General features: G+C 37.0%; 2 protein-coding genes across 2 annotated transcripts; one reads left to right on the plus strand and one right to left on the minus strand.

Annotated features, from left to right (window-relative positions):
• The first annotated feature begins 2,354 nt into the window (after positions 1 to 2,354).
• Positions 2,355 to 3,623, plus strand: foxi3a (forkhead box I3a). Its single transcript, XM_062046499.1, has 2 exons — positions 2,355 to 2,895; positions 3,020 to 3,623. The coding sequence occupies exons 1-2, from the start codon at positions 2,367 to 2,369 to the stop codon at positions 3,580 to 3,582; spliced, it is 1,092 nt and encodes a 363-aa protein (XP_061902483.1). The 5' UTR covers positions 2,355 to 2,366; the 3' UTR covers positions 3,583 to 3,623.
• Positions 3,624 to 17,089: 13,466 nt separating this feature from the next.
• On the minus strand, positions 17,090 to 21,264 carry nhp2 (NHP2 ribonucleoprotein homolog (yeast)). Its single transcript, XM_062046500.1, has 4 exons — positions 20,949 to 21,264; positions 20,687 to 20,756; positions 17,865 to 17,970; positions 17,090 to 17,758 (listed from the first exon to the last, which is right to left on the minus strand). The coding sequence occupies exons 1-4, from the start codon at positions 21,106 to 21,108 to the stop codon at positions 17,633 to 17,635; spliced, it is 462 nt and encodes a 153-aa protein (XP_061902484.1). The 5' UTR covers positions 21,109 to 21,264; the 3' UTR covers positions 17,090 to 17,632.
• Between the last annotated feature and the right edge of the window lie 556 nt (positions 21,265 to 21,820).

Below are 21,820 nucleotides of genomic sequence, written 5' to 3' on the forward strand. Positions count from 1 at the left end.
TATATGGATTTTTAAATTTATTTTACCTTTAGGGGTCCCGGGGACCATACAGGGTCTTAGTCATTAAAATGTTAAAAATTAGTCAGATTATTATTATTTTTTAATTAATCAAAAAAAATGTTTTATGGCTTTTCTGTCAAAAACAACTTAGTTTTTTTTATAGTAAAACTGAAATATGCAGTATTTAGTAATTAGAGCCCTAAAATATCAATAATGCAGGACACCATTGATTTTAATTCTTTCATATTTTTGAGTAATCACAGTGAAAAGGTAAATAAAAAATCACTAAATATATTTGGGATCCAAAAGGTGCCCCACTCATAAAGTGATACATTTTTATTAGGTTTTTCTTTTACTTTCAACACTTAAGTTACGAGATCAACTTCAGATATATCTGTCGATTTTATGCTGGAACAATTATTTTTGTTTGTTTTATGCGCTTTTGTCAAAGACAACTTTGATGTTTTTATAATGCTACTACACAATATATGCAATATTTACCACATAAAACATTTTAAAGTGAAATATTTGAAGTAATTGGAGCCCTGAAAATAATAAATAATAACATGGATTTTTTGTCATTATTATAATTTTTTGAGCAATGGCAAAAAAAGAAAAAGAAAGAAAGACAAAAGAAAAAAAACAACCTGCATGGCAGCTTTTGTGTCAATATTGCAACTTTTTCTCGTTAGATTTCACCTCATTCCACTTTTTTTAATGTTCTTTTTTATTTTTACAATAGTATTTCCAGAATGTGTGGCGGGCCGATAAACAATTAGCTGCGGGCCGCAAATATTTTTTTGTCCTGTCCAGCTTCTCAGGAAAATCATATAGTTGATGTAGACGCCCATATAGGCTGTTCAGATTTACTTTACAAAAGAGAAGTGTAGGATACTTCTCTTGTTTCCTTATTTGTATTTGACCACTACTGTTTTCTGTTTATTTGTTACTGAATGTGGCAGGACACCTCTGCCTCTGTTTCACTTTATGTTGCTGGTAAATACTATGGTTGTAGTAGTAGGCTAAAGTTAAATTATTTAGTATGCACTAATTAAAGGGGCAGAGCTTTAAGAGACATTTTAGCTTTTATATTTTACAAGATATATTTTTTGTAAGAACCACAATTAATACATATATTTCAGTGAATAACTTATTGTTCAAATCTGTATATAAATATGTACATAAAGGGTTGTATATATATTGTAAAATGGATGGATGGATGGATGGACGTTTAAAACAAAACTGTTATTATTAATTAGTAAGTATACATTTTTTGAGCCTTTTTAGAGAAAATCATATCATTGTAGTAAATTATGCAAATTACTCGCTGATGTCATGGTGACCACGCCCATAGCCCCGCCCCCACCGCCACAGGTATCTTGGCAGTTTATGGGAAACACTGTATTGTTATTATTTTTTGTATTGTTCCCACACTACCATTACTTTTTTGTGTCACCTTTGATATGGTGTTGTCACGGTTTACTTGCTTTTTTTGGTGACTTTAAAAACATTTTTTAATTGTATTTTTATTTATTTTTGCATCTGATCAAGCCACGAAAATGTGACTTTCTTTTTTCTTTTTTAAGTGTGAACGGTGAAGAGGTCCCCGGGAGGTGATCTAGTGATCACTTCCTGAGGATCCTTGATGCCGAGGAATATTCATCCATCTTGCTGAGGTCTGGATCGTCTGCTGATCCTGAGCCAGTGCAGGATGGATGGATGTATACAATATCTGGGTACTTTTTCTAATAATGTCTATACTGTAAACCTTGAGTTGTTAAACCCCAAGTGCACCTCTCTCCTCAAGCGTGCATGTGAGAGTAGATGAATGGATGTGTGCATGTATGAAGGGTCTGAGTGAGCAAAGTATGATTGTCAAATGTGATTTTAACTGTAAAATTCAATAAAAAGTATATTTGTTAAAAAAAAAAAATAAAAAAAAATCAACAACATAGAAGAGGCCCGTCCATCTTCTGATTTTTCAGCAAGCACCCCTTGGAGGAAAACTCCTCTGTTCCATCAAACGTGAAGTCAATTGAACTGGCAATCAAGAATCATTCATAGTTGAGCAAGCTATTCAAAACAATCTGTGACGTGGAGCAGATGAGACGCAGTAACGACTGAAACCGTAAAAACAGATTCAATCATTATCAGATGCTGTTGACATCACCTTTAAATCCTCAGGCCGTCATCTGCCCAGAGGTAGGAATTCAAGCAGTCCTTATTCAAAACAACTACTGCGTGTGTGTGTGTGTGTGTGTGTTGTGTCACAGTAGCCAATCAGCTTGCATGTGGGAGGAACCTCTGAGTATAAGTGAAGGTGGAGAGGGCATACAGGTGCTTCGTGTCAGAAACATTGCATCATCATGGCGTCCTTGGACTTGCTCTCCCCGCTCTGTGGAGTCCCCCAGAAGGAGCTACCACTTCTGGGTCTGGATCCCTCTGATTTCAGCCTCTACAGCCCTCCGCCTCTCCCTGAGCTCAGCCAGTCTTCATGGCTGCCACCTCCGCACCTCGGCGAGGAGTTTTTCAGCTACAGCAACCCAGACTCCGGCCTTCCCTGTGGGGCTGCGGGAGAGTCCATGGGCCACCCTTCCTTCGGAGCTCCTGCTCAGCATTACGGCCTTCAGAGACCTTTGCTCCCTGCTGGGCCCTGGTTCTCCCCAGGAGGCTTGATGGGCCTGGCCCGCCCACCATACTCCTACTCTGCCCTCATCGCCATGGCGATCCAGAGCGCACCAGAGCAGCGTCTGACCCTGAGCCAGATCTACCTGTACGTGGCCGAGAACTTCCCCTTTTACAGCCGTAACAAGGCGGGCTGGCAGAACTCCATCCGCCACAATCTGTCGCTCAATGACTGCTTTCGGAAAGTTCCCCGGGAGGAGAACAACCCTGGTGAGCCAAAATTCCCACTTACGCTAATGGGGCCCACGCTAGCTAGCGGCTTTTGTTTTGTTAATGTTTGGACCCAGCAGGGGGCTCCACCTTCACCTCTCTGACCCTCCGTTCCACTTTGCAGGTAAAGGAAACTTCTGGACTCTGGACCCAAACTGCGACAAGATGTTCGACAACGGCAACTTCTGCCGCAAGAGGAAAAGGAAGGCCGACAACGTGAGCGGCGCCAAGAAACGTTCTGCCTCCTCGTCAGAGTCCTCTTCCTCCTCAGAACCCAGCCCTAAATGTCCCAGCATGCATTGCAGCAGCCTGGAACTTGCTGCTTTCTCAGACGACAGCTTACTGTCCACCCTGCAAGCCTCCCTCTCTCCTCCTCCTCCACAGCCCTCCGTGTACATGAAGGTACCAGACGTGTCCTACTTGCTTCCTCCACTTCCTCAGGGATTCGTCTCGACTTATTCGCCGGGCGCTGTGGTGCCTCAGTGGGACGCCTGCAGCTCTTCTCCTCCTCCTCCGGCTACTTTCTTCCCATCTTCCCAGTCAACTCCTCCTCACTTCTCCCCCACGTCGATTTATTCTGACCTGCAGACAGCATGTTCTCCTCTGCTGGAGCTCCAGAAGGAGCAGCATCTCCTATCGGGGGAGGAGCTGCCTCTAACCTCTCTGGCTCTCCAGCAGAGACTCTGATGTTTTTACCTCGCCTCTATTGTGGTTGTGTTGGCACTGATCTCACTGTGTGAATGTCTCTATTTATTATTTTTGTTACATGTTCTGACATTTTCAACTTTACATGCAGAATTTTGTGTTTGCAATAATAAAAAAAAAAAACATATACATTGAATCATGTGGGCTCTCTTTTTTCTCTTAATTCCTAAATTAACTAAAACACAAATGTAATTTTTTTTTAAATAATAAAAACATTAAAAATAATTGAATAGTAGGACATACAAAAAATATGGCATTTATTTAGCATTCTATTTTATTTTAACTGCAAAATAATTACATGAAGTTAGCGCCATCGTCTGCTGTGCTGTACTTTCCATTAGTGCTGTCAAAACGATTATTATTTTCTATAACTCAAATTACACTTTTGCGTTTTGAATAATCGCAGCATATTACTTGCTAGCATGACTTTAAAAAAGACCCTGATATTTTGAGACTAATGCATTATTTTTTTTAAATGTCATACACTTACATTTTTTATTTGTTTTTACTTGAATATACGTAATTTATTGGTTCAAAACTTGGTAACAGTTTAGTATAAAGCGCACATTTTGAACAATTCTACAATAATATGAATGTAGGAGTAGCATTCTTGCTACCCTTGTTTTTTGAAGGATATTCTAAATATTTTTGGCCTAAATTAAGCATGTTTAAGCATAATGAATACATGAACAAAACATATCAATACTACAATAGTATTGCCACATCGTCTGCTGTGCTGTACTTTTTCCATTACTGCTGTCAAACGATTATTATTTTTTTATAACTCAGACAAATCACACTTTTGAGTTTTGAATAATTGCAGCATATTAATTGCTAGCATGATTTAAATTAACTTTAAAAAGACCCTGATATTTTGACACTAATGCATTTTTATTATTTTAAATGTTATAAACATACATTTTTTATTAGTTTTTTTAATGTACGTCATTTATTGGTTCAAAACTTGGTAACAGTTTAGTATAAAGCGCACATTTTGAACAATTCTACAATAATATGAATGTAGGAGTAGCTCTCTTGCTACTCTTGTTTTTTTTTAAGGATATTATAAATATTTTTGGCCTAAATTAAGCATTTTTAAGGATACATGAACTAAAAATATCAATACTACAGGAGTATTGCCACAAGATGAGACCAAGGCTCCTAAAGTCGTATTTTCTATTATTATGTCTACTATATTTGAATTAAAAGACTGCAAAAGTGACTATGTGGTATTTATTTTTATGTCTACACCGCCCCCCACAGGTTTTTGCAGGCTTGTTTTGTGATCGTTGCGGCCTAAAATGTCTGAATTTGCGACATCATCTTCAGAAAGTTGCTGCAAAAGTTGCAATGTTTTGAGGTTTATTTTCTTTCAAAAACATTGAATCAACTTGTGATTTTATGAATTTGCAATCAATTTTCTATGTGTTCTTTAACCTCAAAAAGCACAAGATTTCAACAAAAATGCTGTATTGATGTTTTGCTCATTTTATACCACACAGACTAAAAAGTAGACACTAAATGGCTGTAAAAGCGCATGTTTAGAGCTCATTGACAAATTACTGTGTGGTTTTAAATAACTATAACTGATAATAGCAACTAGAAAAATGGAATCTCAGTAGAAATTGTGTGGGAAAAGTTAAAGTTAAAGTACCAATGATTGTCTCACACACACACTAGGTGTGGTGAAATTTGTCCTCTGCATTTGACCCATCCCCTTGTTCACCCCCTAGGAGGGGGGGGAGGGGGGGGGCAGTGGGCAGCAGCGGTGCCGCGCCCGGGAATCATTTTTGGTGATTTAACCCCCAATTCCAACCCTTGATGCTGAGTGCCAAGCAGGGGGGTAATGGGTCCCATTTTTATAGTCTTTGGTATGACTCGGCCGGGGTTTGAACTCACAACCTACCGATCTCAGGGCGGACACTCTAACAACTAGGCCACTGAGTATGCTGGATTGCTGTTAAGCTGAACTGAAATGCTAACAGTTAGTATGGTAGCCAGATAGCTTCAAGTAACAAAATATGTCATTCTTATTTGTGTATGTGTTAAATTATCGAAAAGGTTTATTCTAACATGCTAATGCTAGCATGCAAACAGTAAGAATGAGTGAAGTACCCAAAAATATGACTCGGAGATTTACATTAGCGAAAATAGTGAGCATTTTTTGTCGGTAAAAGAATGAGACGTTGTCATCACACTTCAACATCGCTGTCATGTAAATGCAGCCTCTTTTCATGGTCAGCGTTGCAAAGAAGAATATAAGGAGTTGAGGCACAAAAACCGATAAACGCCATTGCCGCCGATTTGAGCTTTGAGTACCACAAAATAGTTTACACCATTCTCTACTAGGTGGTAAAATCCAATTTTCCAACCCGCCCCCCTCTCCAAAAAACACCAAAACGACGACTTATTTTTCGCATTTCACTGTTGAATATTCCGTTTTAGTTCAGAAACCGACAAGCGCCCTGCTCTCTTCGTGGCACAAACAAACACACCCATCAGATGAATCAGTGCATCAAAATTTGATGACATAATCCTATTGTGAGTGCCCATGTTCACTCGCTTCGTGTCTATTTTGTCGTGATTGTAACCAAATCAATATGTATGTAGCCACTACTCTCTCCAATGACGAACTGAATTGTGTGTTCACTCTGCTGTTGTTGCCTTGTGATTCAGCTGTAAATGTAATGATGTCATGATTCAACGGTCAATGTAAACCCCGGACCCTCCTGACTTGGGATCACCTAAAAAAGGTGTTTGTTTGGATGCAATTAATTCATTACAGAGATAGAATAAGCATTTCTCTGAAAAAAAAAAGATCCGTTTTCACTCATTTTTAGGGCCAGGCTGGCACCATAGGATATATTACTGTAGTGTGTTTTTGCAGAATAAAAAAGGTTGTCTGAAGTTGTCTGTTTTTGCTGAAAACTTGTACGAAATTATCGAAATTCAATTTTTTAATAAAAGGAAACTTTTCGAATTGTGAGCTTCATGTTGGTTGTTAGAAATGGTTCAATTACAACCCACATCAGCAGGATGGCTGTTTCACAAAAAACATTGATACATTCAAAACAAGGAAATTGGAGATAATTGTTTTTGCGTCTGAACTACAGGTAGAGGTTCGATTACGATTCAGGAGCTACGATTCGATTAAAAATCAATTATTGATGCATCTATAATTTATATATATTGATGCAGATGCAGACTAGATCTGACCAATCTAAGTCTATGAGCGCTAACTGATAAAGCCTACTCGGATGAGAGGCGAAACGTCTTCCAAGACAAACCAAACAGTCCAGTTGCGACCAATTGAATGCCCTGAGATTACAATGACCTGGATGAATGAGAACATTCATAGACATATTGATGCAGTTATACATTTCTTTTCATTTGACTAACTAAGCGTTTATCACTTGCAACTTAAAAAACCTGTGCATTTATAATAAGAAACATCCATCCATCCATTTTCTACCGCTTGTCCCTTTCGGGGTACGGGGGTTGCTGGAGCCTATCTCAGCTGCAACAGTTAGATTCATTCTCACATTTATTAAATGAATGGAAATGTGTGCGAAACTGGAAAGAGCCCTATAATAAAGGAGCTGGTCAGATCAGTCAGCTGTCTGCATTACTTTATTATCGATTATTGACGTTTACTAATCGATTTTATAATCGTCCATGTCCGAATTGCAATGCATCTAAAAATCGATTATTTCCCCCATCTCTAGTTTGAACTTTTCAAGTCTTTTCGTGGTCTCGGGCCATCTCTGACATGTTCGAGCCATAATATGAACCATCTCCAGCTGGTGCCCAGAGTCAGGACGAAACATGGTAATGCTGCATTTCAGTTGTATGCTTCTAGAATCTGTATCAGTCTCCCACAGGATGTGAGACAGGCCTCAACGTTGGCAATGTTCAAATACAGGCTGAAAACACTTTCATTTGATTGTGCAAATGACAACTGAAAGTATTTGATCTATTGTACAGTCTTTGATTTTAATTGAATTAATTCATGATTATTTTTATGATGATTTTCTTATAATTTCATGCACTTTGAATTGCTTTACGTACAAATTTTGCTCTATAAACTTGCCTTGCCTTTTGCCTCAATACACAGCAGCTCCTCTGTGCTTTACTGCACTTGTGCAGCACCTGACCACGACGCCACCACCACCATGCTTGACTGTACAATTACAGTGCTACTCACGGTCAAATATCTAGCAAATAATGGCTGTGTGTTGATCGCAAAGCTATACTGCCATGCAAGCTGTACACAGACTACTCTAAAATACATCCAAGTCTACTTTCTGTTGGAGTGGTTTGCTGAAACGCGAGACAGAGAGGAATGCATTAATGCGAATGCTTGACTCTTAACCCCACAATAATGGGGCATGGTCTGTGGTCATGATAGTGATAGTGCTCTTTGATGGGTCAAAATACTGCTCTTTGAACCCTTTGACTTGGTATGAGTCTCTCTCACTCTCCCTGCGTGCGTTTGTCTCCACACCGTGTGTTTAGGCATCACGTCAACCATTGACGCGCATGTGTCTGTAAACAGCCGGCACATGCAGACAAGCTGATACGATCAGCTGATCAATACCGCTGAGAGACGACAACTGTTTACAACACAATAGGGGAGAGTGTGCCATTTGTTTACACCCCTACACCCCGCCTAGAGAAGCCCCCCCAGGGGCTCAGACTTATGGGCCATATTAAAACTCAGTTATTTTCAGTTAATTGGAGGGAAGAAATATATAGTACTGCTAAAATAGTATATAGCAATTTTTTAAATGATAGTCTACACCGCTATACAAGATGTACACTGACTACTTTAAAGTAGAACGCCACATTACAGTTCAATGGTATGATCCCCTGAGCTTGTTTGGACCTGCCACACCTCACACGCACTATCAGTTAAATTCCAATTAACCCTGTAATCTACTCACATTGTTGTTAGGAACTGATGTCATAAACACATTTACTGGACATCAGTAATCACTTGAATCAGTGTGAATATAAAGATGCACAGTTTGGAGTTTAGAAAACACAAATATACTTAAAAGACATAAAATAGTAAATGGAACATGGCCACGTGTGTGGTCTACCCGCTAACCGCCATGCCGATGGCTGGCAGGCTTATTGTGCATTTGCATAACACATGTTGAGTTGTTGAGACTTGCAGCAACCTCAGACAATTAAAGCACCGATATTGCATTAATATTATACTTGTTTCCCTTCATAGCCAACCTCCAAAAATGTTTTAAACAGTCTTTTTTTTTAACATATATTATTTGTGGTTAACATGTGACTTTTCTTGTAGTAAAAACACAAATGGTTCCGTGGTGCTGGTTCATCTCCCATTCTCTCCACAAATGGGGAATAATGAAAAGAGAAATTATCTTTTCCTGGGTCAAACTGTGGCCATCATAAAAATATGATTATCTGTACAGTCAATGTTTACAAACTGCAGACCTGTTTATTTACTTACACAATTTTCTAAAATAATTGAAAAAATTTTCAATAACTGATTGGACAATTTCTTAAACAAATATAGAAAGAATACTTACAGAGAACCAACACAGATACAGAGCTAATACTTCAACATCGATGGCTTTACTTGAAATGACGGAACAAAAATTACTAATGCAATAGATTTAACAAAAACATTTGACACAATTAATCATAATATCTTAATTTAAAAATTAGAATGGTATGGCATCAAAGGGTTGGTCTTGATCTGGGTAAGAAGCTACTTAACCAACAGGAAGCAATACGTGAAGCTAGGCGAACACACATTTACAATACTAAATATATCCTGTGGTGTACCACTGGGATCAATACTGGGACCAAAATTGTTTAATCTTTATATAAATGACATTTGTAAAGTTACAAAGGACTTATTGGACTATTCGCAGACAATAGCACTTTGTTTTGTTCAGCATAGAACACACAGAAGCTAATATAAACAATAAGAGAAGAAATTACTAAATTAAAGTTATGGTCTTACAAAAACAGGCTTTCCTTAAACCTTAGTAAAACTAAAATAATTCTATTTGGTAACAGTTGAATAGAAAGTCAAACACAAATACAGATAGATGGATTAGATATTGAAAGAGTAAAATAAATACACATTTTTGGTGTAATAATTGATGATAAAATTAACTGGAAATCTCATGTAATAATATACAACATAAGGTGGCAAGAAATACATCAATAATGAATAAAGCTAAAAATCACTTCATTTTCTCTACTGCTCAGTAGTGTTACCATATCTGAGTTCTTGTGCAAAAATATGGGGAAATAATTACAAAAGTATGCTTCAGTCACTGACTGTGTTGCAAAAAAGATCAGTTACAATAATACACAGTGTTGGATGTAGAGGACATTCAAACCCTTCATTTATTAAATCAAAAATATTGAAATTCCACAATAGAGCGAATTTGCAAACTGTTAAATTATGCACAAAGCAAACTATAAACTGCTACCCAAGAAAGTACAGCAATTCTTCCCAACAAAAAAGGAGAAAAATAACCTTAGAAAAATTTAACTTATAACATTTGTGTGCATTTACAACACTTAAAACCTTTAGTATATCTGTATATGGAATTCAATTATGGAATGGATTAAGCAAAGAAGTGAAACATGGACTAATATGATCCGGTTTAAGGAACTGTTCAAACAAAAAGGTGTATAAAAAGTAAAAAGAAGAACCATGATAAACATTTTGAACCTATTGATAATCTTAATTATCTCACCATGTGGAATGCAACTTACTTCACTTTTATTTATATATTGTTATTATCATCACTATAATAATTTTTGTATTTATTTCATTATGTATGGAGTTTATTGTGAGGAAATTGAAACCAGGAAGTGAAGAAAAGTGTTAGCGATTGCTATGTAATGAAAAGGGGTACGATTAAATAAGCTGTGCTTCTTCCTACTCCTTTTCGAACTTGTTGAAAAGAGAAACTGGAAATAGTGATGTTTCACATTGTAATTGTACGCATGTTCAAAATAAACTCAAACCATAACCATAACCAGGTTTAAGTGTAAAAAGAAGTTACCCACAGCTGACGTTGAAAATTTAACATTTGAAGTGTTAGGGTTAAGCTAAGTAGATGTTTGCATTCTAGTGAAATATATTTTATATAGCGCTTTTTCTCTAGTGACTCAAAGCGCTTAACATAATGAACACTTACGCAAGTGTAAAAAGAAGCTTGTACTTTCTTTGCATAATTCCCGGGGTATATTCTTCTCCCACTAAGACACCGTTGTTAAGGCCATTTCTCCTTTAAAGAAAAAGTTAAAAAAAGCATTCTCGCTCCACTGAGCTATTGATGCCATATACATCTTTTGAAATAAGCGTTGCAACAAAGCCAAAGAAAAAGCTAAACACATTTGGTTTTAGATGTATTACTTCAAAGACATTTTCAAGCAGTTGTGGGCCCAATATTTTTAAACCGGGCCAGGCCATCCATACTTAGATGAGAGCTACATGTACTGTATATATTATATGTGACCAATTAACCAATCAATTAAAGCAGTGTTTCTTTCGACCAAATACCCCCTTAAATTTTTTTTGCTTTGTAAGTGTAGTGATATCACATTTTTCGTTAGTAATCCGTTACAAAATGTCAGAGAAAGAAACAATTGTACCAAAATGTAAGCATTTTTCCCAATAGATTTAAAAAAAATCTAATTATTCCGTCCTAGACATCCAAAAATCTTATCAGAAAAATTAATAGAGAACTAGAAAATCACTTTAAAAACACTAAATAAGTCAGTTATTTTGCTAACTAACTAATTAAGTGGCCGACTGCAACAATGACATAATTTCCTCGCGGAGGTAATAATTATAGTTTTACAATGACAAATTAAATGGATAAATAAACATTTAACATCCTTTTCAACTCTATTGAAGATTATTTTTGGCAAAGACGAGACGAGGGGCGAAGCGGAAGGAGAGGGGTTAAGAAGTACCTTGGTACTTTGCTTTGAGTTTTTATTGATTCCATGGTGTTTCTCACCTTTTTTTTATTAAGGTGCTGGAACTCGCAACTTTATTTGGCCCCACGGTGGCTTATTCTGCAGACTGCTATGTGGGCAAACAGAATAATTTGTTACATTTAATGTTTGGCCGTATGATAGATTTTTTGCGTACCAAAACCAAAGTCGGCTGTACAACCATTTTTGATGAGGTGAGTTAATAATATATTGCAGATGGAGCCCACACATTTAGACTACCACTGTTTCAATTAGTCAGTTTAAAGACTTTATAAAACAGCAAAATGAACACTATACATTATAATGTATACTTCAATAATAATAACAATGATGATGACATGCATTTGTAGACATTCCCAGTAGAGAAACGCCAGTGAGACCGATGCTCAGTTTCAAACTATTTTAAAGACATGTTGTTAGACTTAGGGCCTGCAGGAAATGAATGTGGAGTAAAGGTTCATTAGTGATGGCCATAGTGTGATGGGTTCTCCGTAATGGGAGTACCATGTCATCATGCTGGTATTCTGACAGCTCTAATGTCACTGACCCCTATGTTTCCTGTGGTGCCCGTTGATATGAAACCCAACCACTAACTGAAGAGCCGCCTCCCCCACACTACCCTGCAAGAGTTGTCTCCTTTAAGTACATCAGGGTGCCTCACCTGGAGTTTTCCACTCCGATAAGACACCTGCTCGGTGTCACACTCACCTGCCAACCAGTTTTACCGTACTCGGGCCAAGAATTAGTGTTTTTGGTTTACTTGCTGCAAGAACCCTGAGAACACATAGACCGTGTTTGAGAACCAAACACTGAGAACGACATAATTTTGCAAGAGTTTTGACACATCTTTTTGTATTAGTCGCAAAAGCCGGTAATGTTTTGGTACCTGGTCAGCCGAGGGTTGACATAAACCACAGCCGTCCCCTCATTAATCAAGCAGATTTGTTGTCGTCGCTAGGAATAAAAACAATAAACATTATTGTTAATTTACCCTACCTCTGCATGCTTTGCGATCTCTGCCTCAGTCTCTGATAAAATGTGTGTACTTACCACAGAAAAAATAAGTACAGTAAACCCACGATCTCCTTCTAAAATGCAGCATGGATTTCGCAGTTCTCCACATTTTAAAGTGGAAAACTGATACAGTACAACAGGGATATTAAACTGAATTGTTTAAGGGCCACATTTCCAGAAAGCTAAAGACAGAGAGGGACAGACTTCTCTCTTCCCCATTGGTATTTATTTTGTATATTGCGGAGAACCAGCTTCCTCTACAGTAGACATTTGATTTTGGTCTATGTGTTTTGTCAGAGCTCTGGGGCGCTGTGCTGTTTTTAAGGAACTTCTGCTATAAAGCTAATCAAAAATCATCTCTATGACAGCACTCTAGTGTGTTGTCATGTAATGTTAGTCCCTTATGACGGAATACCTGTATCGTGTGATCGATGCCAACAGTCTCCGACTAATTTATTACATATGCTCTGGCTCTGCCAAAGTCTGAACAGCTGTTGGACTCTTAAGTGGACTATTTGGGGTAGCACCTCAGTCATGTACCCTTAGCAAATCCAAAAATAATCTTGTGGCATTCACTACTCTGTTGACTAGAATACTTATTGTGTAAGATTGGAAGACAACGGCGCCTCCTTGCCACACCTGCTGGATTAAGATGGTCTGTATTTTTCTCAAACTAGACAAGGTTAGGCTGACATTGAATGTGTGGTGCCTTTCAGAGATATGTAGGAGAAACTGATCTCCAAATTAACCCTGATTGAAACACAACTGGGATGTGGGTGGTTGATGAGACTTTCGTGTGCTTGTTTTAAATGATAAATGGGTTATACTTGTATAGCGCTTTTCTACCTTCAAGGTACTCAAAGCGCTTTGACGGTATTTCCACATTCACTCATTCACACACACATTCACACACTGATGGAGGGAGCATCCATGCAAGGCGCTACCAGTACCCATCAGGAGCAAGGGTGAAGTGTCTTGCCCAAGGACAAAACGGACGTGACTAGGATGGTAGAAGGTGGGGATTGAACCCCAGTAATCAGCAACCCTCCGATTGCTGGCACGGCCACTCTACCAACTTCGCCATGCCGTCCCCCTTGTTGGTTGTTATATCTCTCTAAGGCCATTCAGGAATGCAGCTGTCGGTGGTTTTATATAGACATCTGTCTGTGGTTCCTTTTTTGCTATATTTTTTAAATTTTATTTGTTAATATAATTTTCTTCTTTTTAGTAATATATACATACATGTATATTTATATGTATGTATGTGTATATATATATAGTATAACTAAAGAAGATGAACAAATGACTACTGACTGCATCTGAAGTAAACAAGATACAGCAAGGCTGCATAAATGACATTACTAAAACATGTGTAACTGCCAAAAAGGAGAGGCCCCGTTACGAGCCCCACAGCATGTGCGGGCGCGGCTGCCGGCAGCCACATTGTTGTGGCTGAAGTACGGTAGCCAGTAAGCTGTGGCTACCGTACGCAGATAGATAGTGTCCGGTAATGATGTTGACCGTACTTTGATAAGTACAGTAAACTCTTACCGTACTTGCCAACCAGTGGTATTTACGTATTAGATTCACACCTTCTCCCACGGATTTTCAAGGGCCTATGTATATATATATATATATATGTATGTATACATATATATATATATATATATATATATATATATATACATACATATATATACATACAACTTGTATGTATATACCTCTTGTATATACATACAAGAGGTGCCTTGGGGAATGCCTCAGTTATGTAAATTACAAATTTGGACCCCAGTGTTGTATGTTTGCTAGCAAGGTTAAAATGTCAAGGCAAAGATCTGTCAATGTGTTAAAGTTGTCCAAGTTCCTCTATACAACAGGAGCACTCTATTTTTTTTTAGTAATCTACTGCAAAAATGTCTGTCTCCAAGTTTTAAACTGAACTTGGGGGCAGGTATGGTGTCATTGCCAGATGTGGCCCCCACGCAGCCAGTTAAATATATAAGTATGTTCAAGCTTCATTGTTACTTAGAGCATTTGTTCAAGATCTTAACATTCATTCGGGACCTTTGTTAAAGTTCCATTTCTGCTTTGATTATAGCAAAAGGGCAACTTTAAGGAGCATTTTACCCCAAAATACTGTATGTAGTGTATGTAACATGTACTACAGGAACCCAAGCGACCCCACTGTAAAATTTGACACAGAAGGTGTAGTCATAAACCTGAGACCGCAATGATAATCCCTCCACCTTCTCCCTCATGGAATTCTTCCGATGCACAGCGCACACAACGTGTGTCAGTTTATGGAAATTTCTTGTTGCCTCCGGGCGGAGAGTTGACAGGAGTTTATGAAGATGCGAGCCAAGACAGATTATAAAATGACAAGCCTCAACAGGCTTTCGCATAAGGGGTCGAGCAGGACCATCGGCAGTCCTGGTTAAAATTCCAATTTAACCTCCTACCACCTGCAAGGAGTTATTTTTAAAAAAATACATATGAATATATATATATATATATATATATATATATATATATATATATACATATATATATATATATATATATATATATATATATATATATATATATATATATATATATATATATATATATATATATACGTATGTATGTATACATATATATATACGTATGTATGTATACATATATGTATACATATATATATATGTACACACATATATATATATATTAATATATATATATATGTATACATATATGTGTATATATATATATATATATATATATATATATATATATATGTATACATATATATGTATATACATACATATATGTATACATATATGTGTATATATATATATATGAATATATATATATATATATATATATACATGTCCATCCATCCATTTCTACCGCTTGTCCATATGTATATATACACACACGACTTGTCCAGGGTGTACCTCGTCTAGCTTCTACAAAAAAAAATACAAATGAATAGTTGATTTTAAAAGTAATCCTAATCTAAAAGATAACACAATTTACATAAAACACACTGTTACTAATATGTGACAACTGTAATGCTAGTTATGTGTCTTGACCCTGAAAGACCCGCGTACTTCCATTAAACTAGCCACTAGCAGCACATTTTAAACACATGTAGACATTAACATTTGTTTTGAATCGCCAAAACTAACTACGGATTTTAGGTATATAACTTCAATTCGAGCTTAAAGAGCTATATAAGAGACAATACAAGTAACGACAGAACTAGGGTGAAATTGGATATGTTGTGGCAACATGCTAGCTTCTGGGCAGTTTTACCATACAATATATGATAAATTATGGTACCAGAATCTTATAATTGTCGTATTTTGAGGACAATTATCATACATACCCCAGTTTGACGGTACTCAGAAGTCAGCACCATCTACTACAGTAGAACACTACCGCATACTGCTCATAATGAATGCAGTTTTACTGTTCAATAAACTAATCACTGCTGCCACTGGAAAAATAGCAGCTCCACCTGGCGGCGAGGAGGTACTTGAGCCAATGTAAAAATATTCAGCACAAAGCAGCATCCACAAAAAAATAAACAACTGGCAACAGTATTAGTGTTTTAATGCGTATTATGTACTAAAATACATAGGACCAACTGGGACAAAATAAACCAAATATGTCTTTAAATAATTTAATTCAAATTAAATAAATCATAAAATCAATCGGGATATATTTTATTGTAATTTTACAGTGAATAAATGACACATTCATGAATTTATTTCTAATAAAACATTATTTCAATTTGTATTTAATTGTGTCCCATTTGGCCCTCCATACTATGATACAACTCCCAGAATTGATTCAACAATGCCAGACGTACGATAATCATCGTATACCGTATTCGTATAATTTGAAACTCTGTACAAATAGCGCAGAAAATTCCATATTTAACAATTTTAATCTCATTCTTACATGGATATTTGCAAACAAGATACATCCTGCACATCTGACTAATGGTAAACAAGCTTGCACATAGTGCAACAGACCATCGCCGTTGGATTGAGGCATTTTAAATGTCCAAAGCTTTGAATCTAAATAAAACATGGACAATATATTATTGTGATTCGACTGTAGTTGTTGGTCCTGTCACGAACGACTCGGTTCTTTAAACTCAAAATGATAGATTTGACGGTTAGAGGGTCTAATGATCGACTCACTTTTCCATATCTGGCTTTGAGTAACACAAGTGTGCATTAATACACCAAGATAAAACGTTTAATAATCTAAATTTGTAATAACAAAAAAAAAAAACAGTAAAAAAGCTCCAGAAGCAATTTTTATGAGGGGAAAAGTAAACTTAAAAGTAACTAGTTTACAACTCAAAACAGGTTTGGATTCAAAGATTACTTATTTTAGGGCTGTCAAATTAATATTTTTTTTAATAATCTGATCAATCACAGGCTTACATATTCAAAATTTGCTGAAGAAAAGACACCAATACAATAATCAAATGCAATTTTATTGTCATATTTTCCAGGAACGTTTTACTTGAATGAATGTTAATTATTTGCACAAAACTTAGGAACAGTTTTATTTTAAGTTCATTCAGGCTGTATTTTAGAGTGAAATTTGCCAGTGAGCGGTGCAGTATCCTCATTCATTGTTGTACGACATATGCATTGATCTGATCACTGACCGTATAGCGATTAAAGTAAGAACTTGTACAGTCAAAATAAATTGCATGATCAATCTAAGTGTGTATATGACAAATGCAATTTTTTTTAATGATTAATCACGAGTTAACTCGTTAATTTTGACAGCCCTAATTTTTGTAATACAAAAATTGATTCATGCCCACAACTACATGGTACAGTACAGTAGTACATAGAACAGAAATACAAAATACTTAAAAAAAAAAAAAAATTCAAATAAAGTGTAGAATTAAATGTCCTAATTTCCGTCACGTCACTCCAAACCAATGTCTTATTGTCCTATTTTGATGAGTGCGTGCGGTCCCAACGGGAGCTGGTCTCTGATTGGCTCATAGGGGTTTGGGCATGCAGGATACTTCCTCCAAACACTCATTGTACGCCTCCTGATAGTCAGCATGAGGTTTGATCATGATCACGCAGGTCGGCCTCTTGGAGCCAGCAGACGCGCCTAGGTCCTGCAAAAACGCAAAAAGATTGCTATCAATAAAGGCTGCTGATTAGCGAGTGATACGGTTGGTGGTTGCCATGGAAACAGAGGATGATGGCTGTAGAGTAACTCACCACTTTGGAGGGGATGTACGCATAAGGAATATCTCTGTCCTCACACATGACTGGCAAGTGGCAGTAGACGTCAATGGGCAGTGTGTCGCCTGCCAATAGCACAATGCTGCAACACAATAACATACATTAACCAAAACAAGGTAGATGCATAAAAATAGTGTCGAATACAGTACAGTACATCTTTAAACAGCAGAGCACCGCTGCAGGGCCGTTGCTAGGAATTCTGGCCCCCTGAAAGTATCCGTGTGGCCCCCTCTTCCCCATTCATTGCCACCTTCAGTATTCTTATTTTTGTGTTCTTGAGGGTGCCTGGTGTAATACACCCAATGTGTTTGCTTTTTTACAATTACCCACTTAACAAGTCAGAGTAATTATTAGTTGTATTTTAAACTTTTTAGAATTTAGGCTATATAAAATTCCCACTAATAACACATTTTACAATACCACATGGAACACCTCATGATGCAAAACTCAGACGAAGGTCATTATTCAGTTACTCAGTAATTATTCAGAATAATGTTGAATAATTACTTGAATGTGTCATAAGATAATTCAATGCAGCCTCTGACAGTGATGTGTGTAATACACACGCATAGTCACATCGCTGCTTTACAATGAACTGGCAACTTTTTTTTAAAATGAACTAAGGACTTGTCCTGACTGTAACGCAGCCAGATGACAGCTAAGGTAGGCTCCAGAGTCCAGCCTGCGCCCCGTCAAAAGTAATGTTATGATTGAATATGTAGGTTAATTGTTTCAGGCATCCTCAGTTTTATTCTCTGACCATTCTTTAAAAAAAATAATGTACTGGGCCCCTGCACTACTGCTCCTACTCCTGACCTTCTCAACTCTTTTCTGGTGTCCGGAAGTGTGCTTTTTGGAGGGGCATCCTAATCCTGCTGGGGTTCGCTCGCACTCTCTTAATTCCAACTACACACTATCAAGTTATTGTGTGTGTTACAAAAAAGATCAATTACAAAAATACATAATGTTGGATATAGTGAACATACAAACCCTTTACTTATTGAATCAAAAATATTGAAATTCAACAACTTAGTGCATTTGCAAAAAGCTAAAATTATGTACAAAGCAAACTATAAGCTGTTACCCAAAAATGTGCAACTATTCTTCTCAACAAAAGAGAAATATTTTCTTAAGAGGAAAATCTAATTTGAAACATTTGTATGCACGTACAACACTTAAGACCTTTAGCATGTCTGTACGTGGAATTAAATTATGGAATGGATTAGGCAAGGAAATCAAACTAAGCACCAATATGATTCAGTTTAAGAAAATATTTAAATTAGTGTTCACAAAGTACAAAGAAATGTTGATAAACATCTTGAACCATTTAAAAAATATATTCTCATTTATCTACTAGGTGAACCATGAGGAGAACTTTAATTATTGTGTATATGTTTATATGTCTAATATTTATTTATGTGTTTAAAATGTGTTTACTTATGGTATATTTATTTATTCACTGTTCTGTTACAGAGAACAAAAAAATGGGATACAACTGCTATGACATGAACAGGAGTAGGATTAAATAGGCTCTGCTTCTTCCTACTTTCGGACATGCTGTAATGAAACAACTGGAAATATGTGATGCATTACATTGTAATTGTATTGTCCGAAATAAACTGAAACGGAGTATGAGAAATAACCATTGGAAAAACGGTGTGGACCAATGTTTTTATTTTCATTTTCCATCCATCCATCCTCAACCGATTGTCCCTCTCGAGGGGGCGAGGTGCTGGAGTCTATCCCAGCTGCAGTCATGTGTCTAAACAAACGCACAAACTCCCTAAGCATTCCTTGGACCACATGTGAGCAACATTAGACATGCACAATGTAGCCACACCAGCATCACACCTATCCCAAAGCTGACATACGTTAAAAATGTTTTATTATAACAATCAAATAGGCTGTCATTTCCATTATAATATTTTCTAACAAATTATTTAGCTCGCTGACAATGAAAATAATCCTGTTTTTCATGAGCTGTATACAAATTTGGGACATGTACCCCTTTCAGAGATCACATTTACTTAATCTTAAAACAAAAAAATAGCAACATGCACACATAACACGCTGCTAATGACATTGATTGGCTGTGTCTGAACCGTATCACATTGTAACGACCTAACAGAGATTATGTGTGGTTTTGGAGTTGTCCGACTGTTTTTGTGGCTGTGAACGGATCACTGGCTGAGCCGAGTATGTGCGTCTTTTGGCAGAAATGAAAGAGCGAGCAATTGCAGTAAAGATGAGATATTTTGTTTTGATGTGATTACGACAGAAAGTTTTGCTAGGTAAAAGTTCTGCTGCTGAGGTTTTGGGGTAGTTACGGCCGACAGTAATCAGTTTAGCGCAATAAAAAGATTAAAACATCTTGGCTGATGCTGTGATCACTTGTAGAAAATGGTACAGAATAAAATGTTATGAGTTTATTTTGTTTAGAGTTTAGGTTTGATTAAAATTATTTTTAGAAGAGGCCAAGGGGGATATTGAAGTCATGAAAAAAATAATACTGTATGACTTGTGGCTTGTTTTAATTCAGATTAATCAATATGAATATATATTAGTTCAGTATATGCATAATGAATTTGCCATAGCGGATACTTGGGCCTGTGTGTGGGCCCTTAAAACTGTCCTTAACTTTTCTCTCCTATTGACGAGCAATAGAAACATTTACGACAATTTGATAGCAAATAATATTCTAGACACATGTTCCATTAGGGTTGCTAGCATTTTCAAGTATGGCGGTTACCTACGTTGTGTTTTCACATAGAGGTGAAGAAAATAAAAGAATGGCTCACCCTTTCTCTCCTTTGCCGATGAACTTCTGAACTTCTTTCACTCCTCTGCGGATGTTCTTTACTTTGGAAGCTGAAATACGATCAACACACGGTCAATTATATTAATCCTTTAGGAAACCGCAAAATGCGGCATAGCCACCATTTTACATTAGCTGCCCGCAGAACTGCATTATTACTCATGACGACATAGCGGCATTTTATCGATGAAGACTAAAATATGTTTCAAATTAAGACATGTTCATGTTAAACGATCATTGCTTACCCTTTTTTACGCATTTGTAGAGTTTCTTGCTGAGCTTCTTGGTGGCGAGCGGATTTGCAATAGCGTTCAGGTTCGCCACCAACTCGTGGTAAGACTTATCGGAACTGCCGGCGGGTGCAGCTTCCTCGGCGACAGCCTTTTCCTTCTTAACCTTCGTCATATCGGATCACACAAATCTATAACCGATAGTTTTATAGAGTGTTTGTATTTGATTTGTTCGTCAGAGGAGTCGCTCTTCGAAGAGTACAAACCCCACGTGGATGTGCTTCTTCTGTACATGTGATTCTCGGGGTAAGACAACAGCGCCCCTCAGTGGCTCGGAGTATTAAAACATGCAATAAGAACAATGAACACCCATTGATTATATTGCTAATAGTAGGGGTGTGGGAAAAAAATCGATTCGAATTCAAATCGCGATTCTCACGTTGTGCGATTCAAAATCGAATCTCTTTTTAAAAAATAAATTTTTTGTTTAAAATTTTTTTTTTTTTTTAATTAATCAATCCAACAAAACAATACACAGCAATACCATAACAATGCATTCCAATTCCAAAACCAAACCCGACCCAGCAACACTCAGAACTGCAATAAACAGAGCAATTGAGAGGAGACACAAACACGACACAGAACAAACCAAAAGTAGTGAAACAAAAATGAATATTATCAACAACAGCAGGGAAGTGCACATGATTATAGAGGGGCAGGGGCTCAAAGTCAGAAAAGGGCAGGAATTTTTTTTTTGGTCCTTTACACAATATGGAAATTAATGTAAAATTAAATTTGCTAATAGGAAGCTAACTACTTAGCCGTGTGTCCTTTGTAGGTAAAAGTGATTGCCTTTTCTTTTGTGTCAACAAATTATTGTCATAATG

Source organism: Entelurus aequoreus, linkage group LG05, assembly GCF_033978785.1.
Source record: "Entelurus aequoreus isolate RoL-2023_Sb linkage group LG05, RoL_Eaeq_v1.1, whole genome shotgun sequence".
Lineage (NCBI taxonomy): Eukaryota > Metazoa > Chordata > Actinopteri > Syngnathiformes > Syngnathidae > Entelurus > Entelurus aequoreus.

Bases quoted from the DNA above. Each gene is read 5' to 3' on its own strand.
- foxi3a (XM_062046499.1), top strand. From the start codon at position 2,367: ATGGCGTCCTTGGACTTGCTCTCCCCGCTCTGTGGAGTCCCCCAGAAG. The intron at 2,896-3,019 runs GTGAGCCAAAAT...TCCACTTTGCAG, and splicing joins CCGGGAGGAGAACAACCCTG to GTAAAGGAAACTTCTGGACT.
- nhp2 (XM_062046500.1), bottom strand. From the start codon at position 21,108: ATGACGAAGGTTAAGAAGGAAAAGGCTGTCGCCGAGGAAGCTGCACCC. The intron at 20,757-20,948 runs GTAAGCAATGAT...ATCGTATTTCAG, and splicing joins CTACAAATGCGTAAAAAAGG to CTTCCAAAGTAAAGAACATC. The intron at 17,971-20,686 runs GTGAGCCATTCT...ATTGTGTTGCAG, and splicing joins ATCGGCAAAGGAGAGAAAGG to CATTGTGCTATTGGCAGGCG.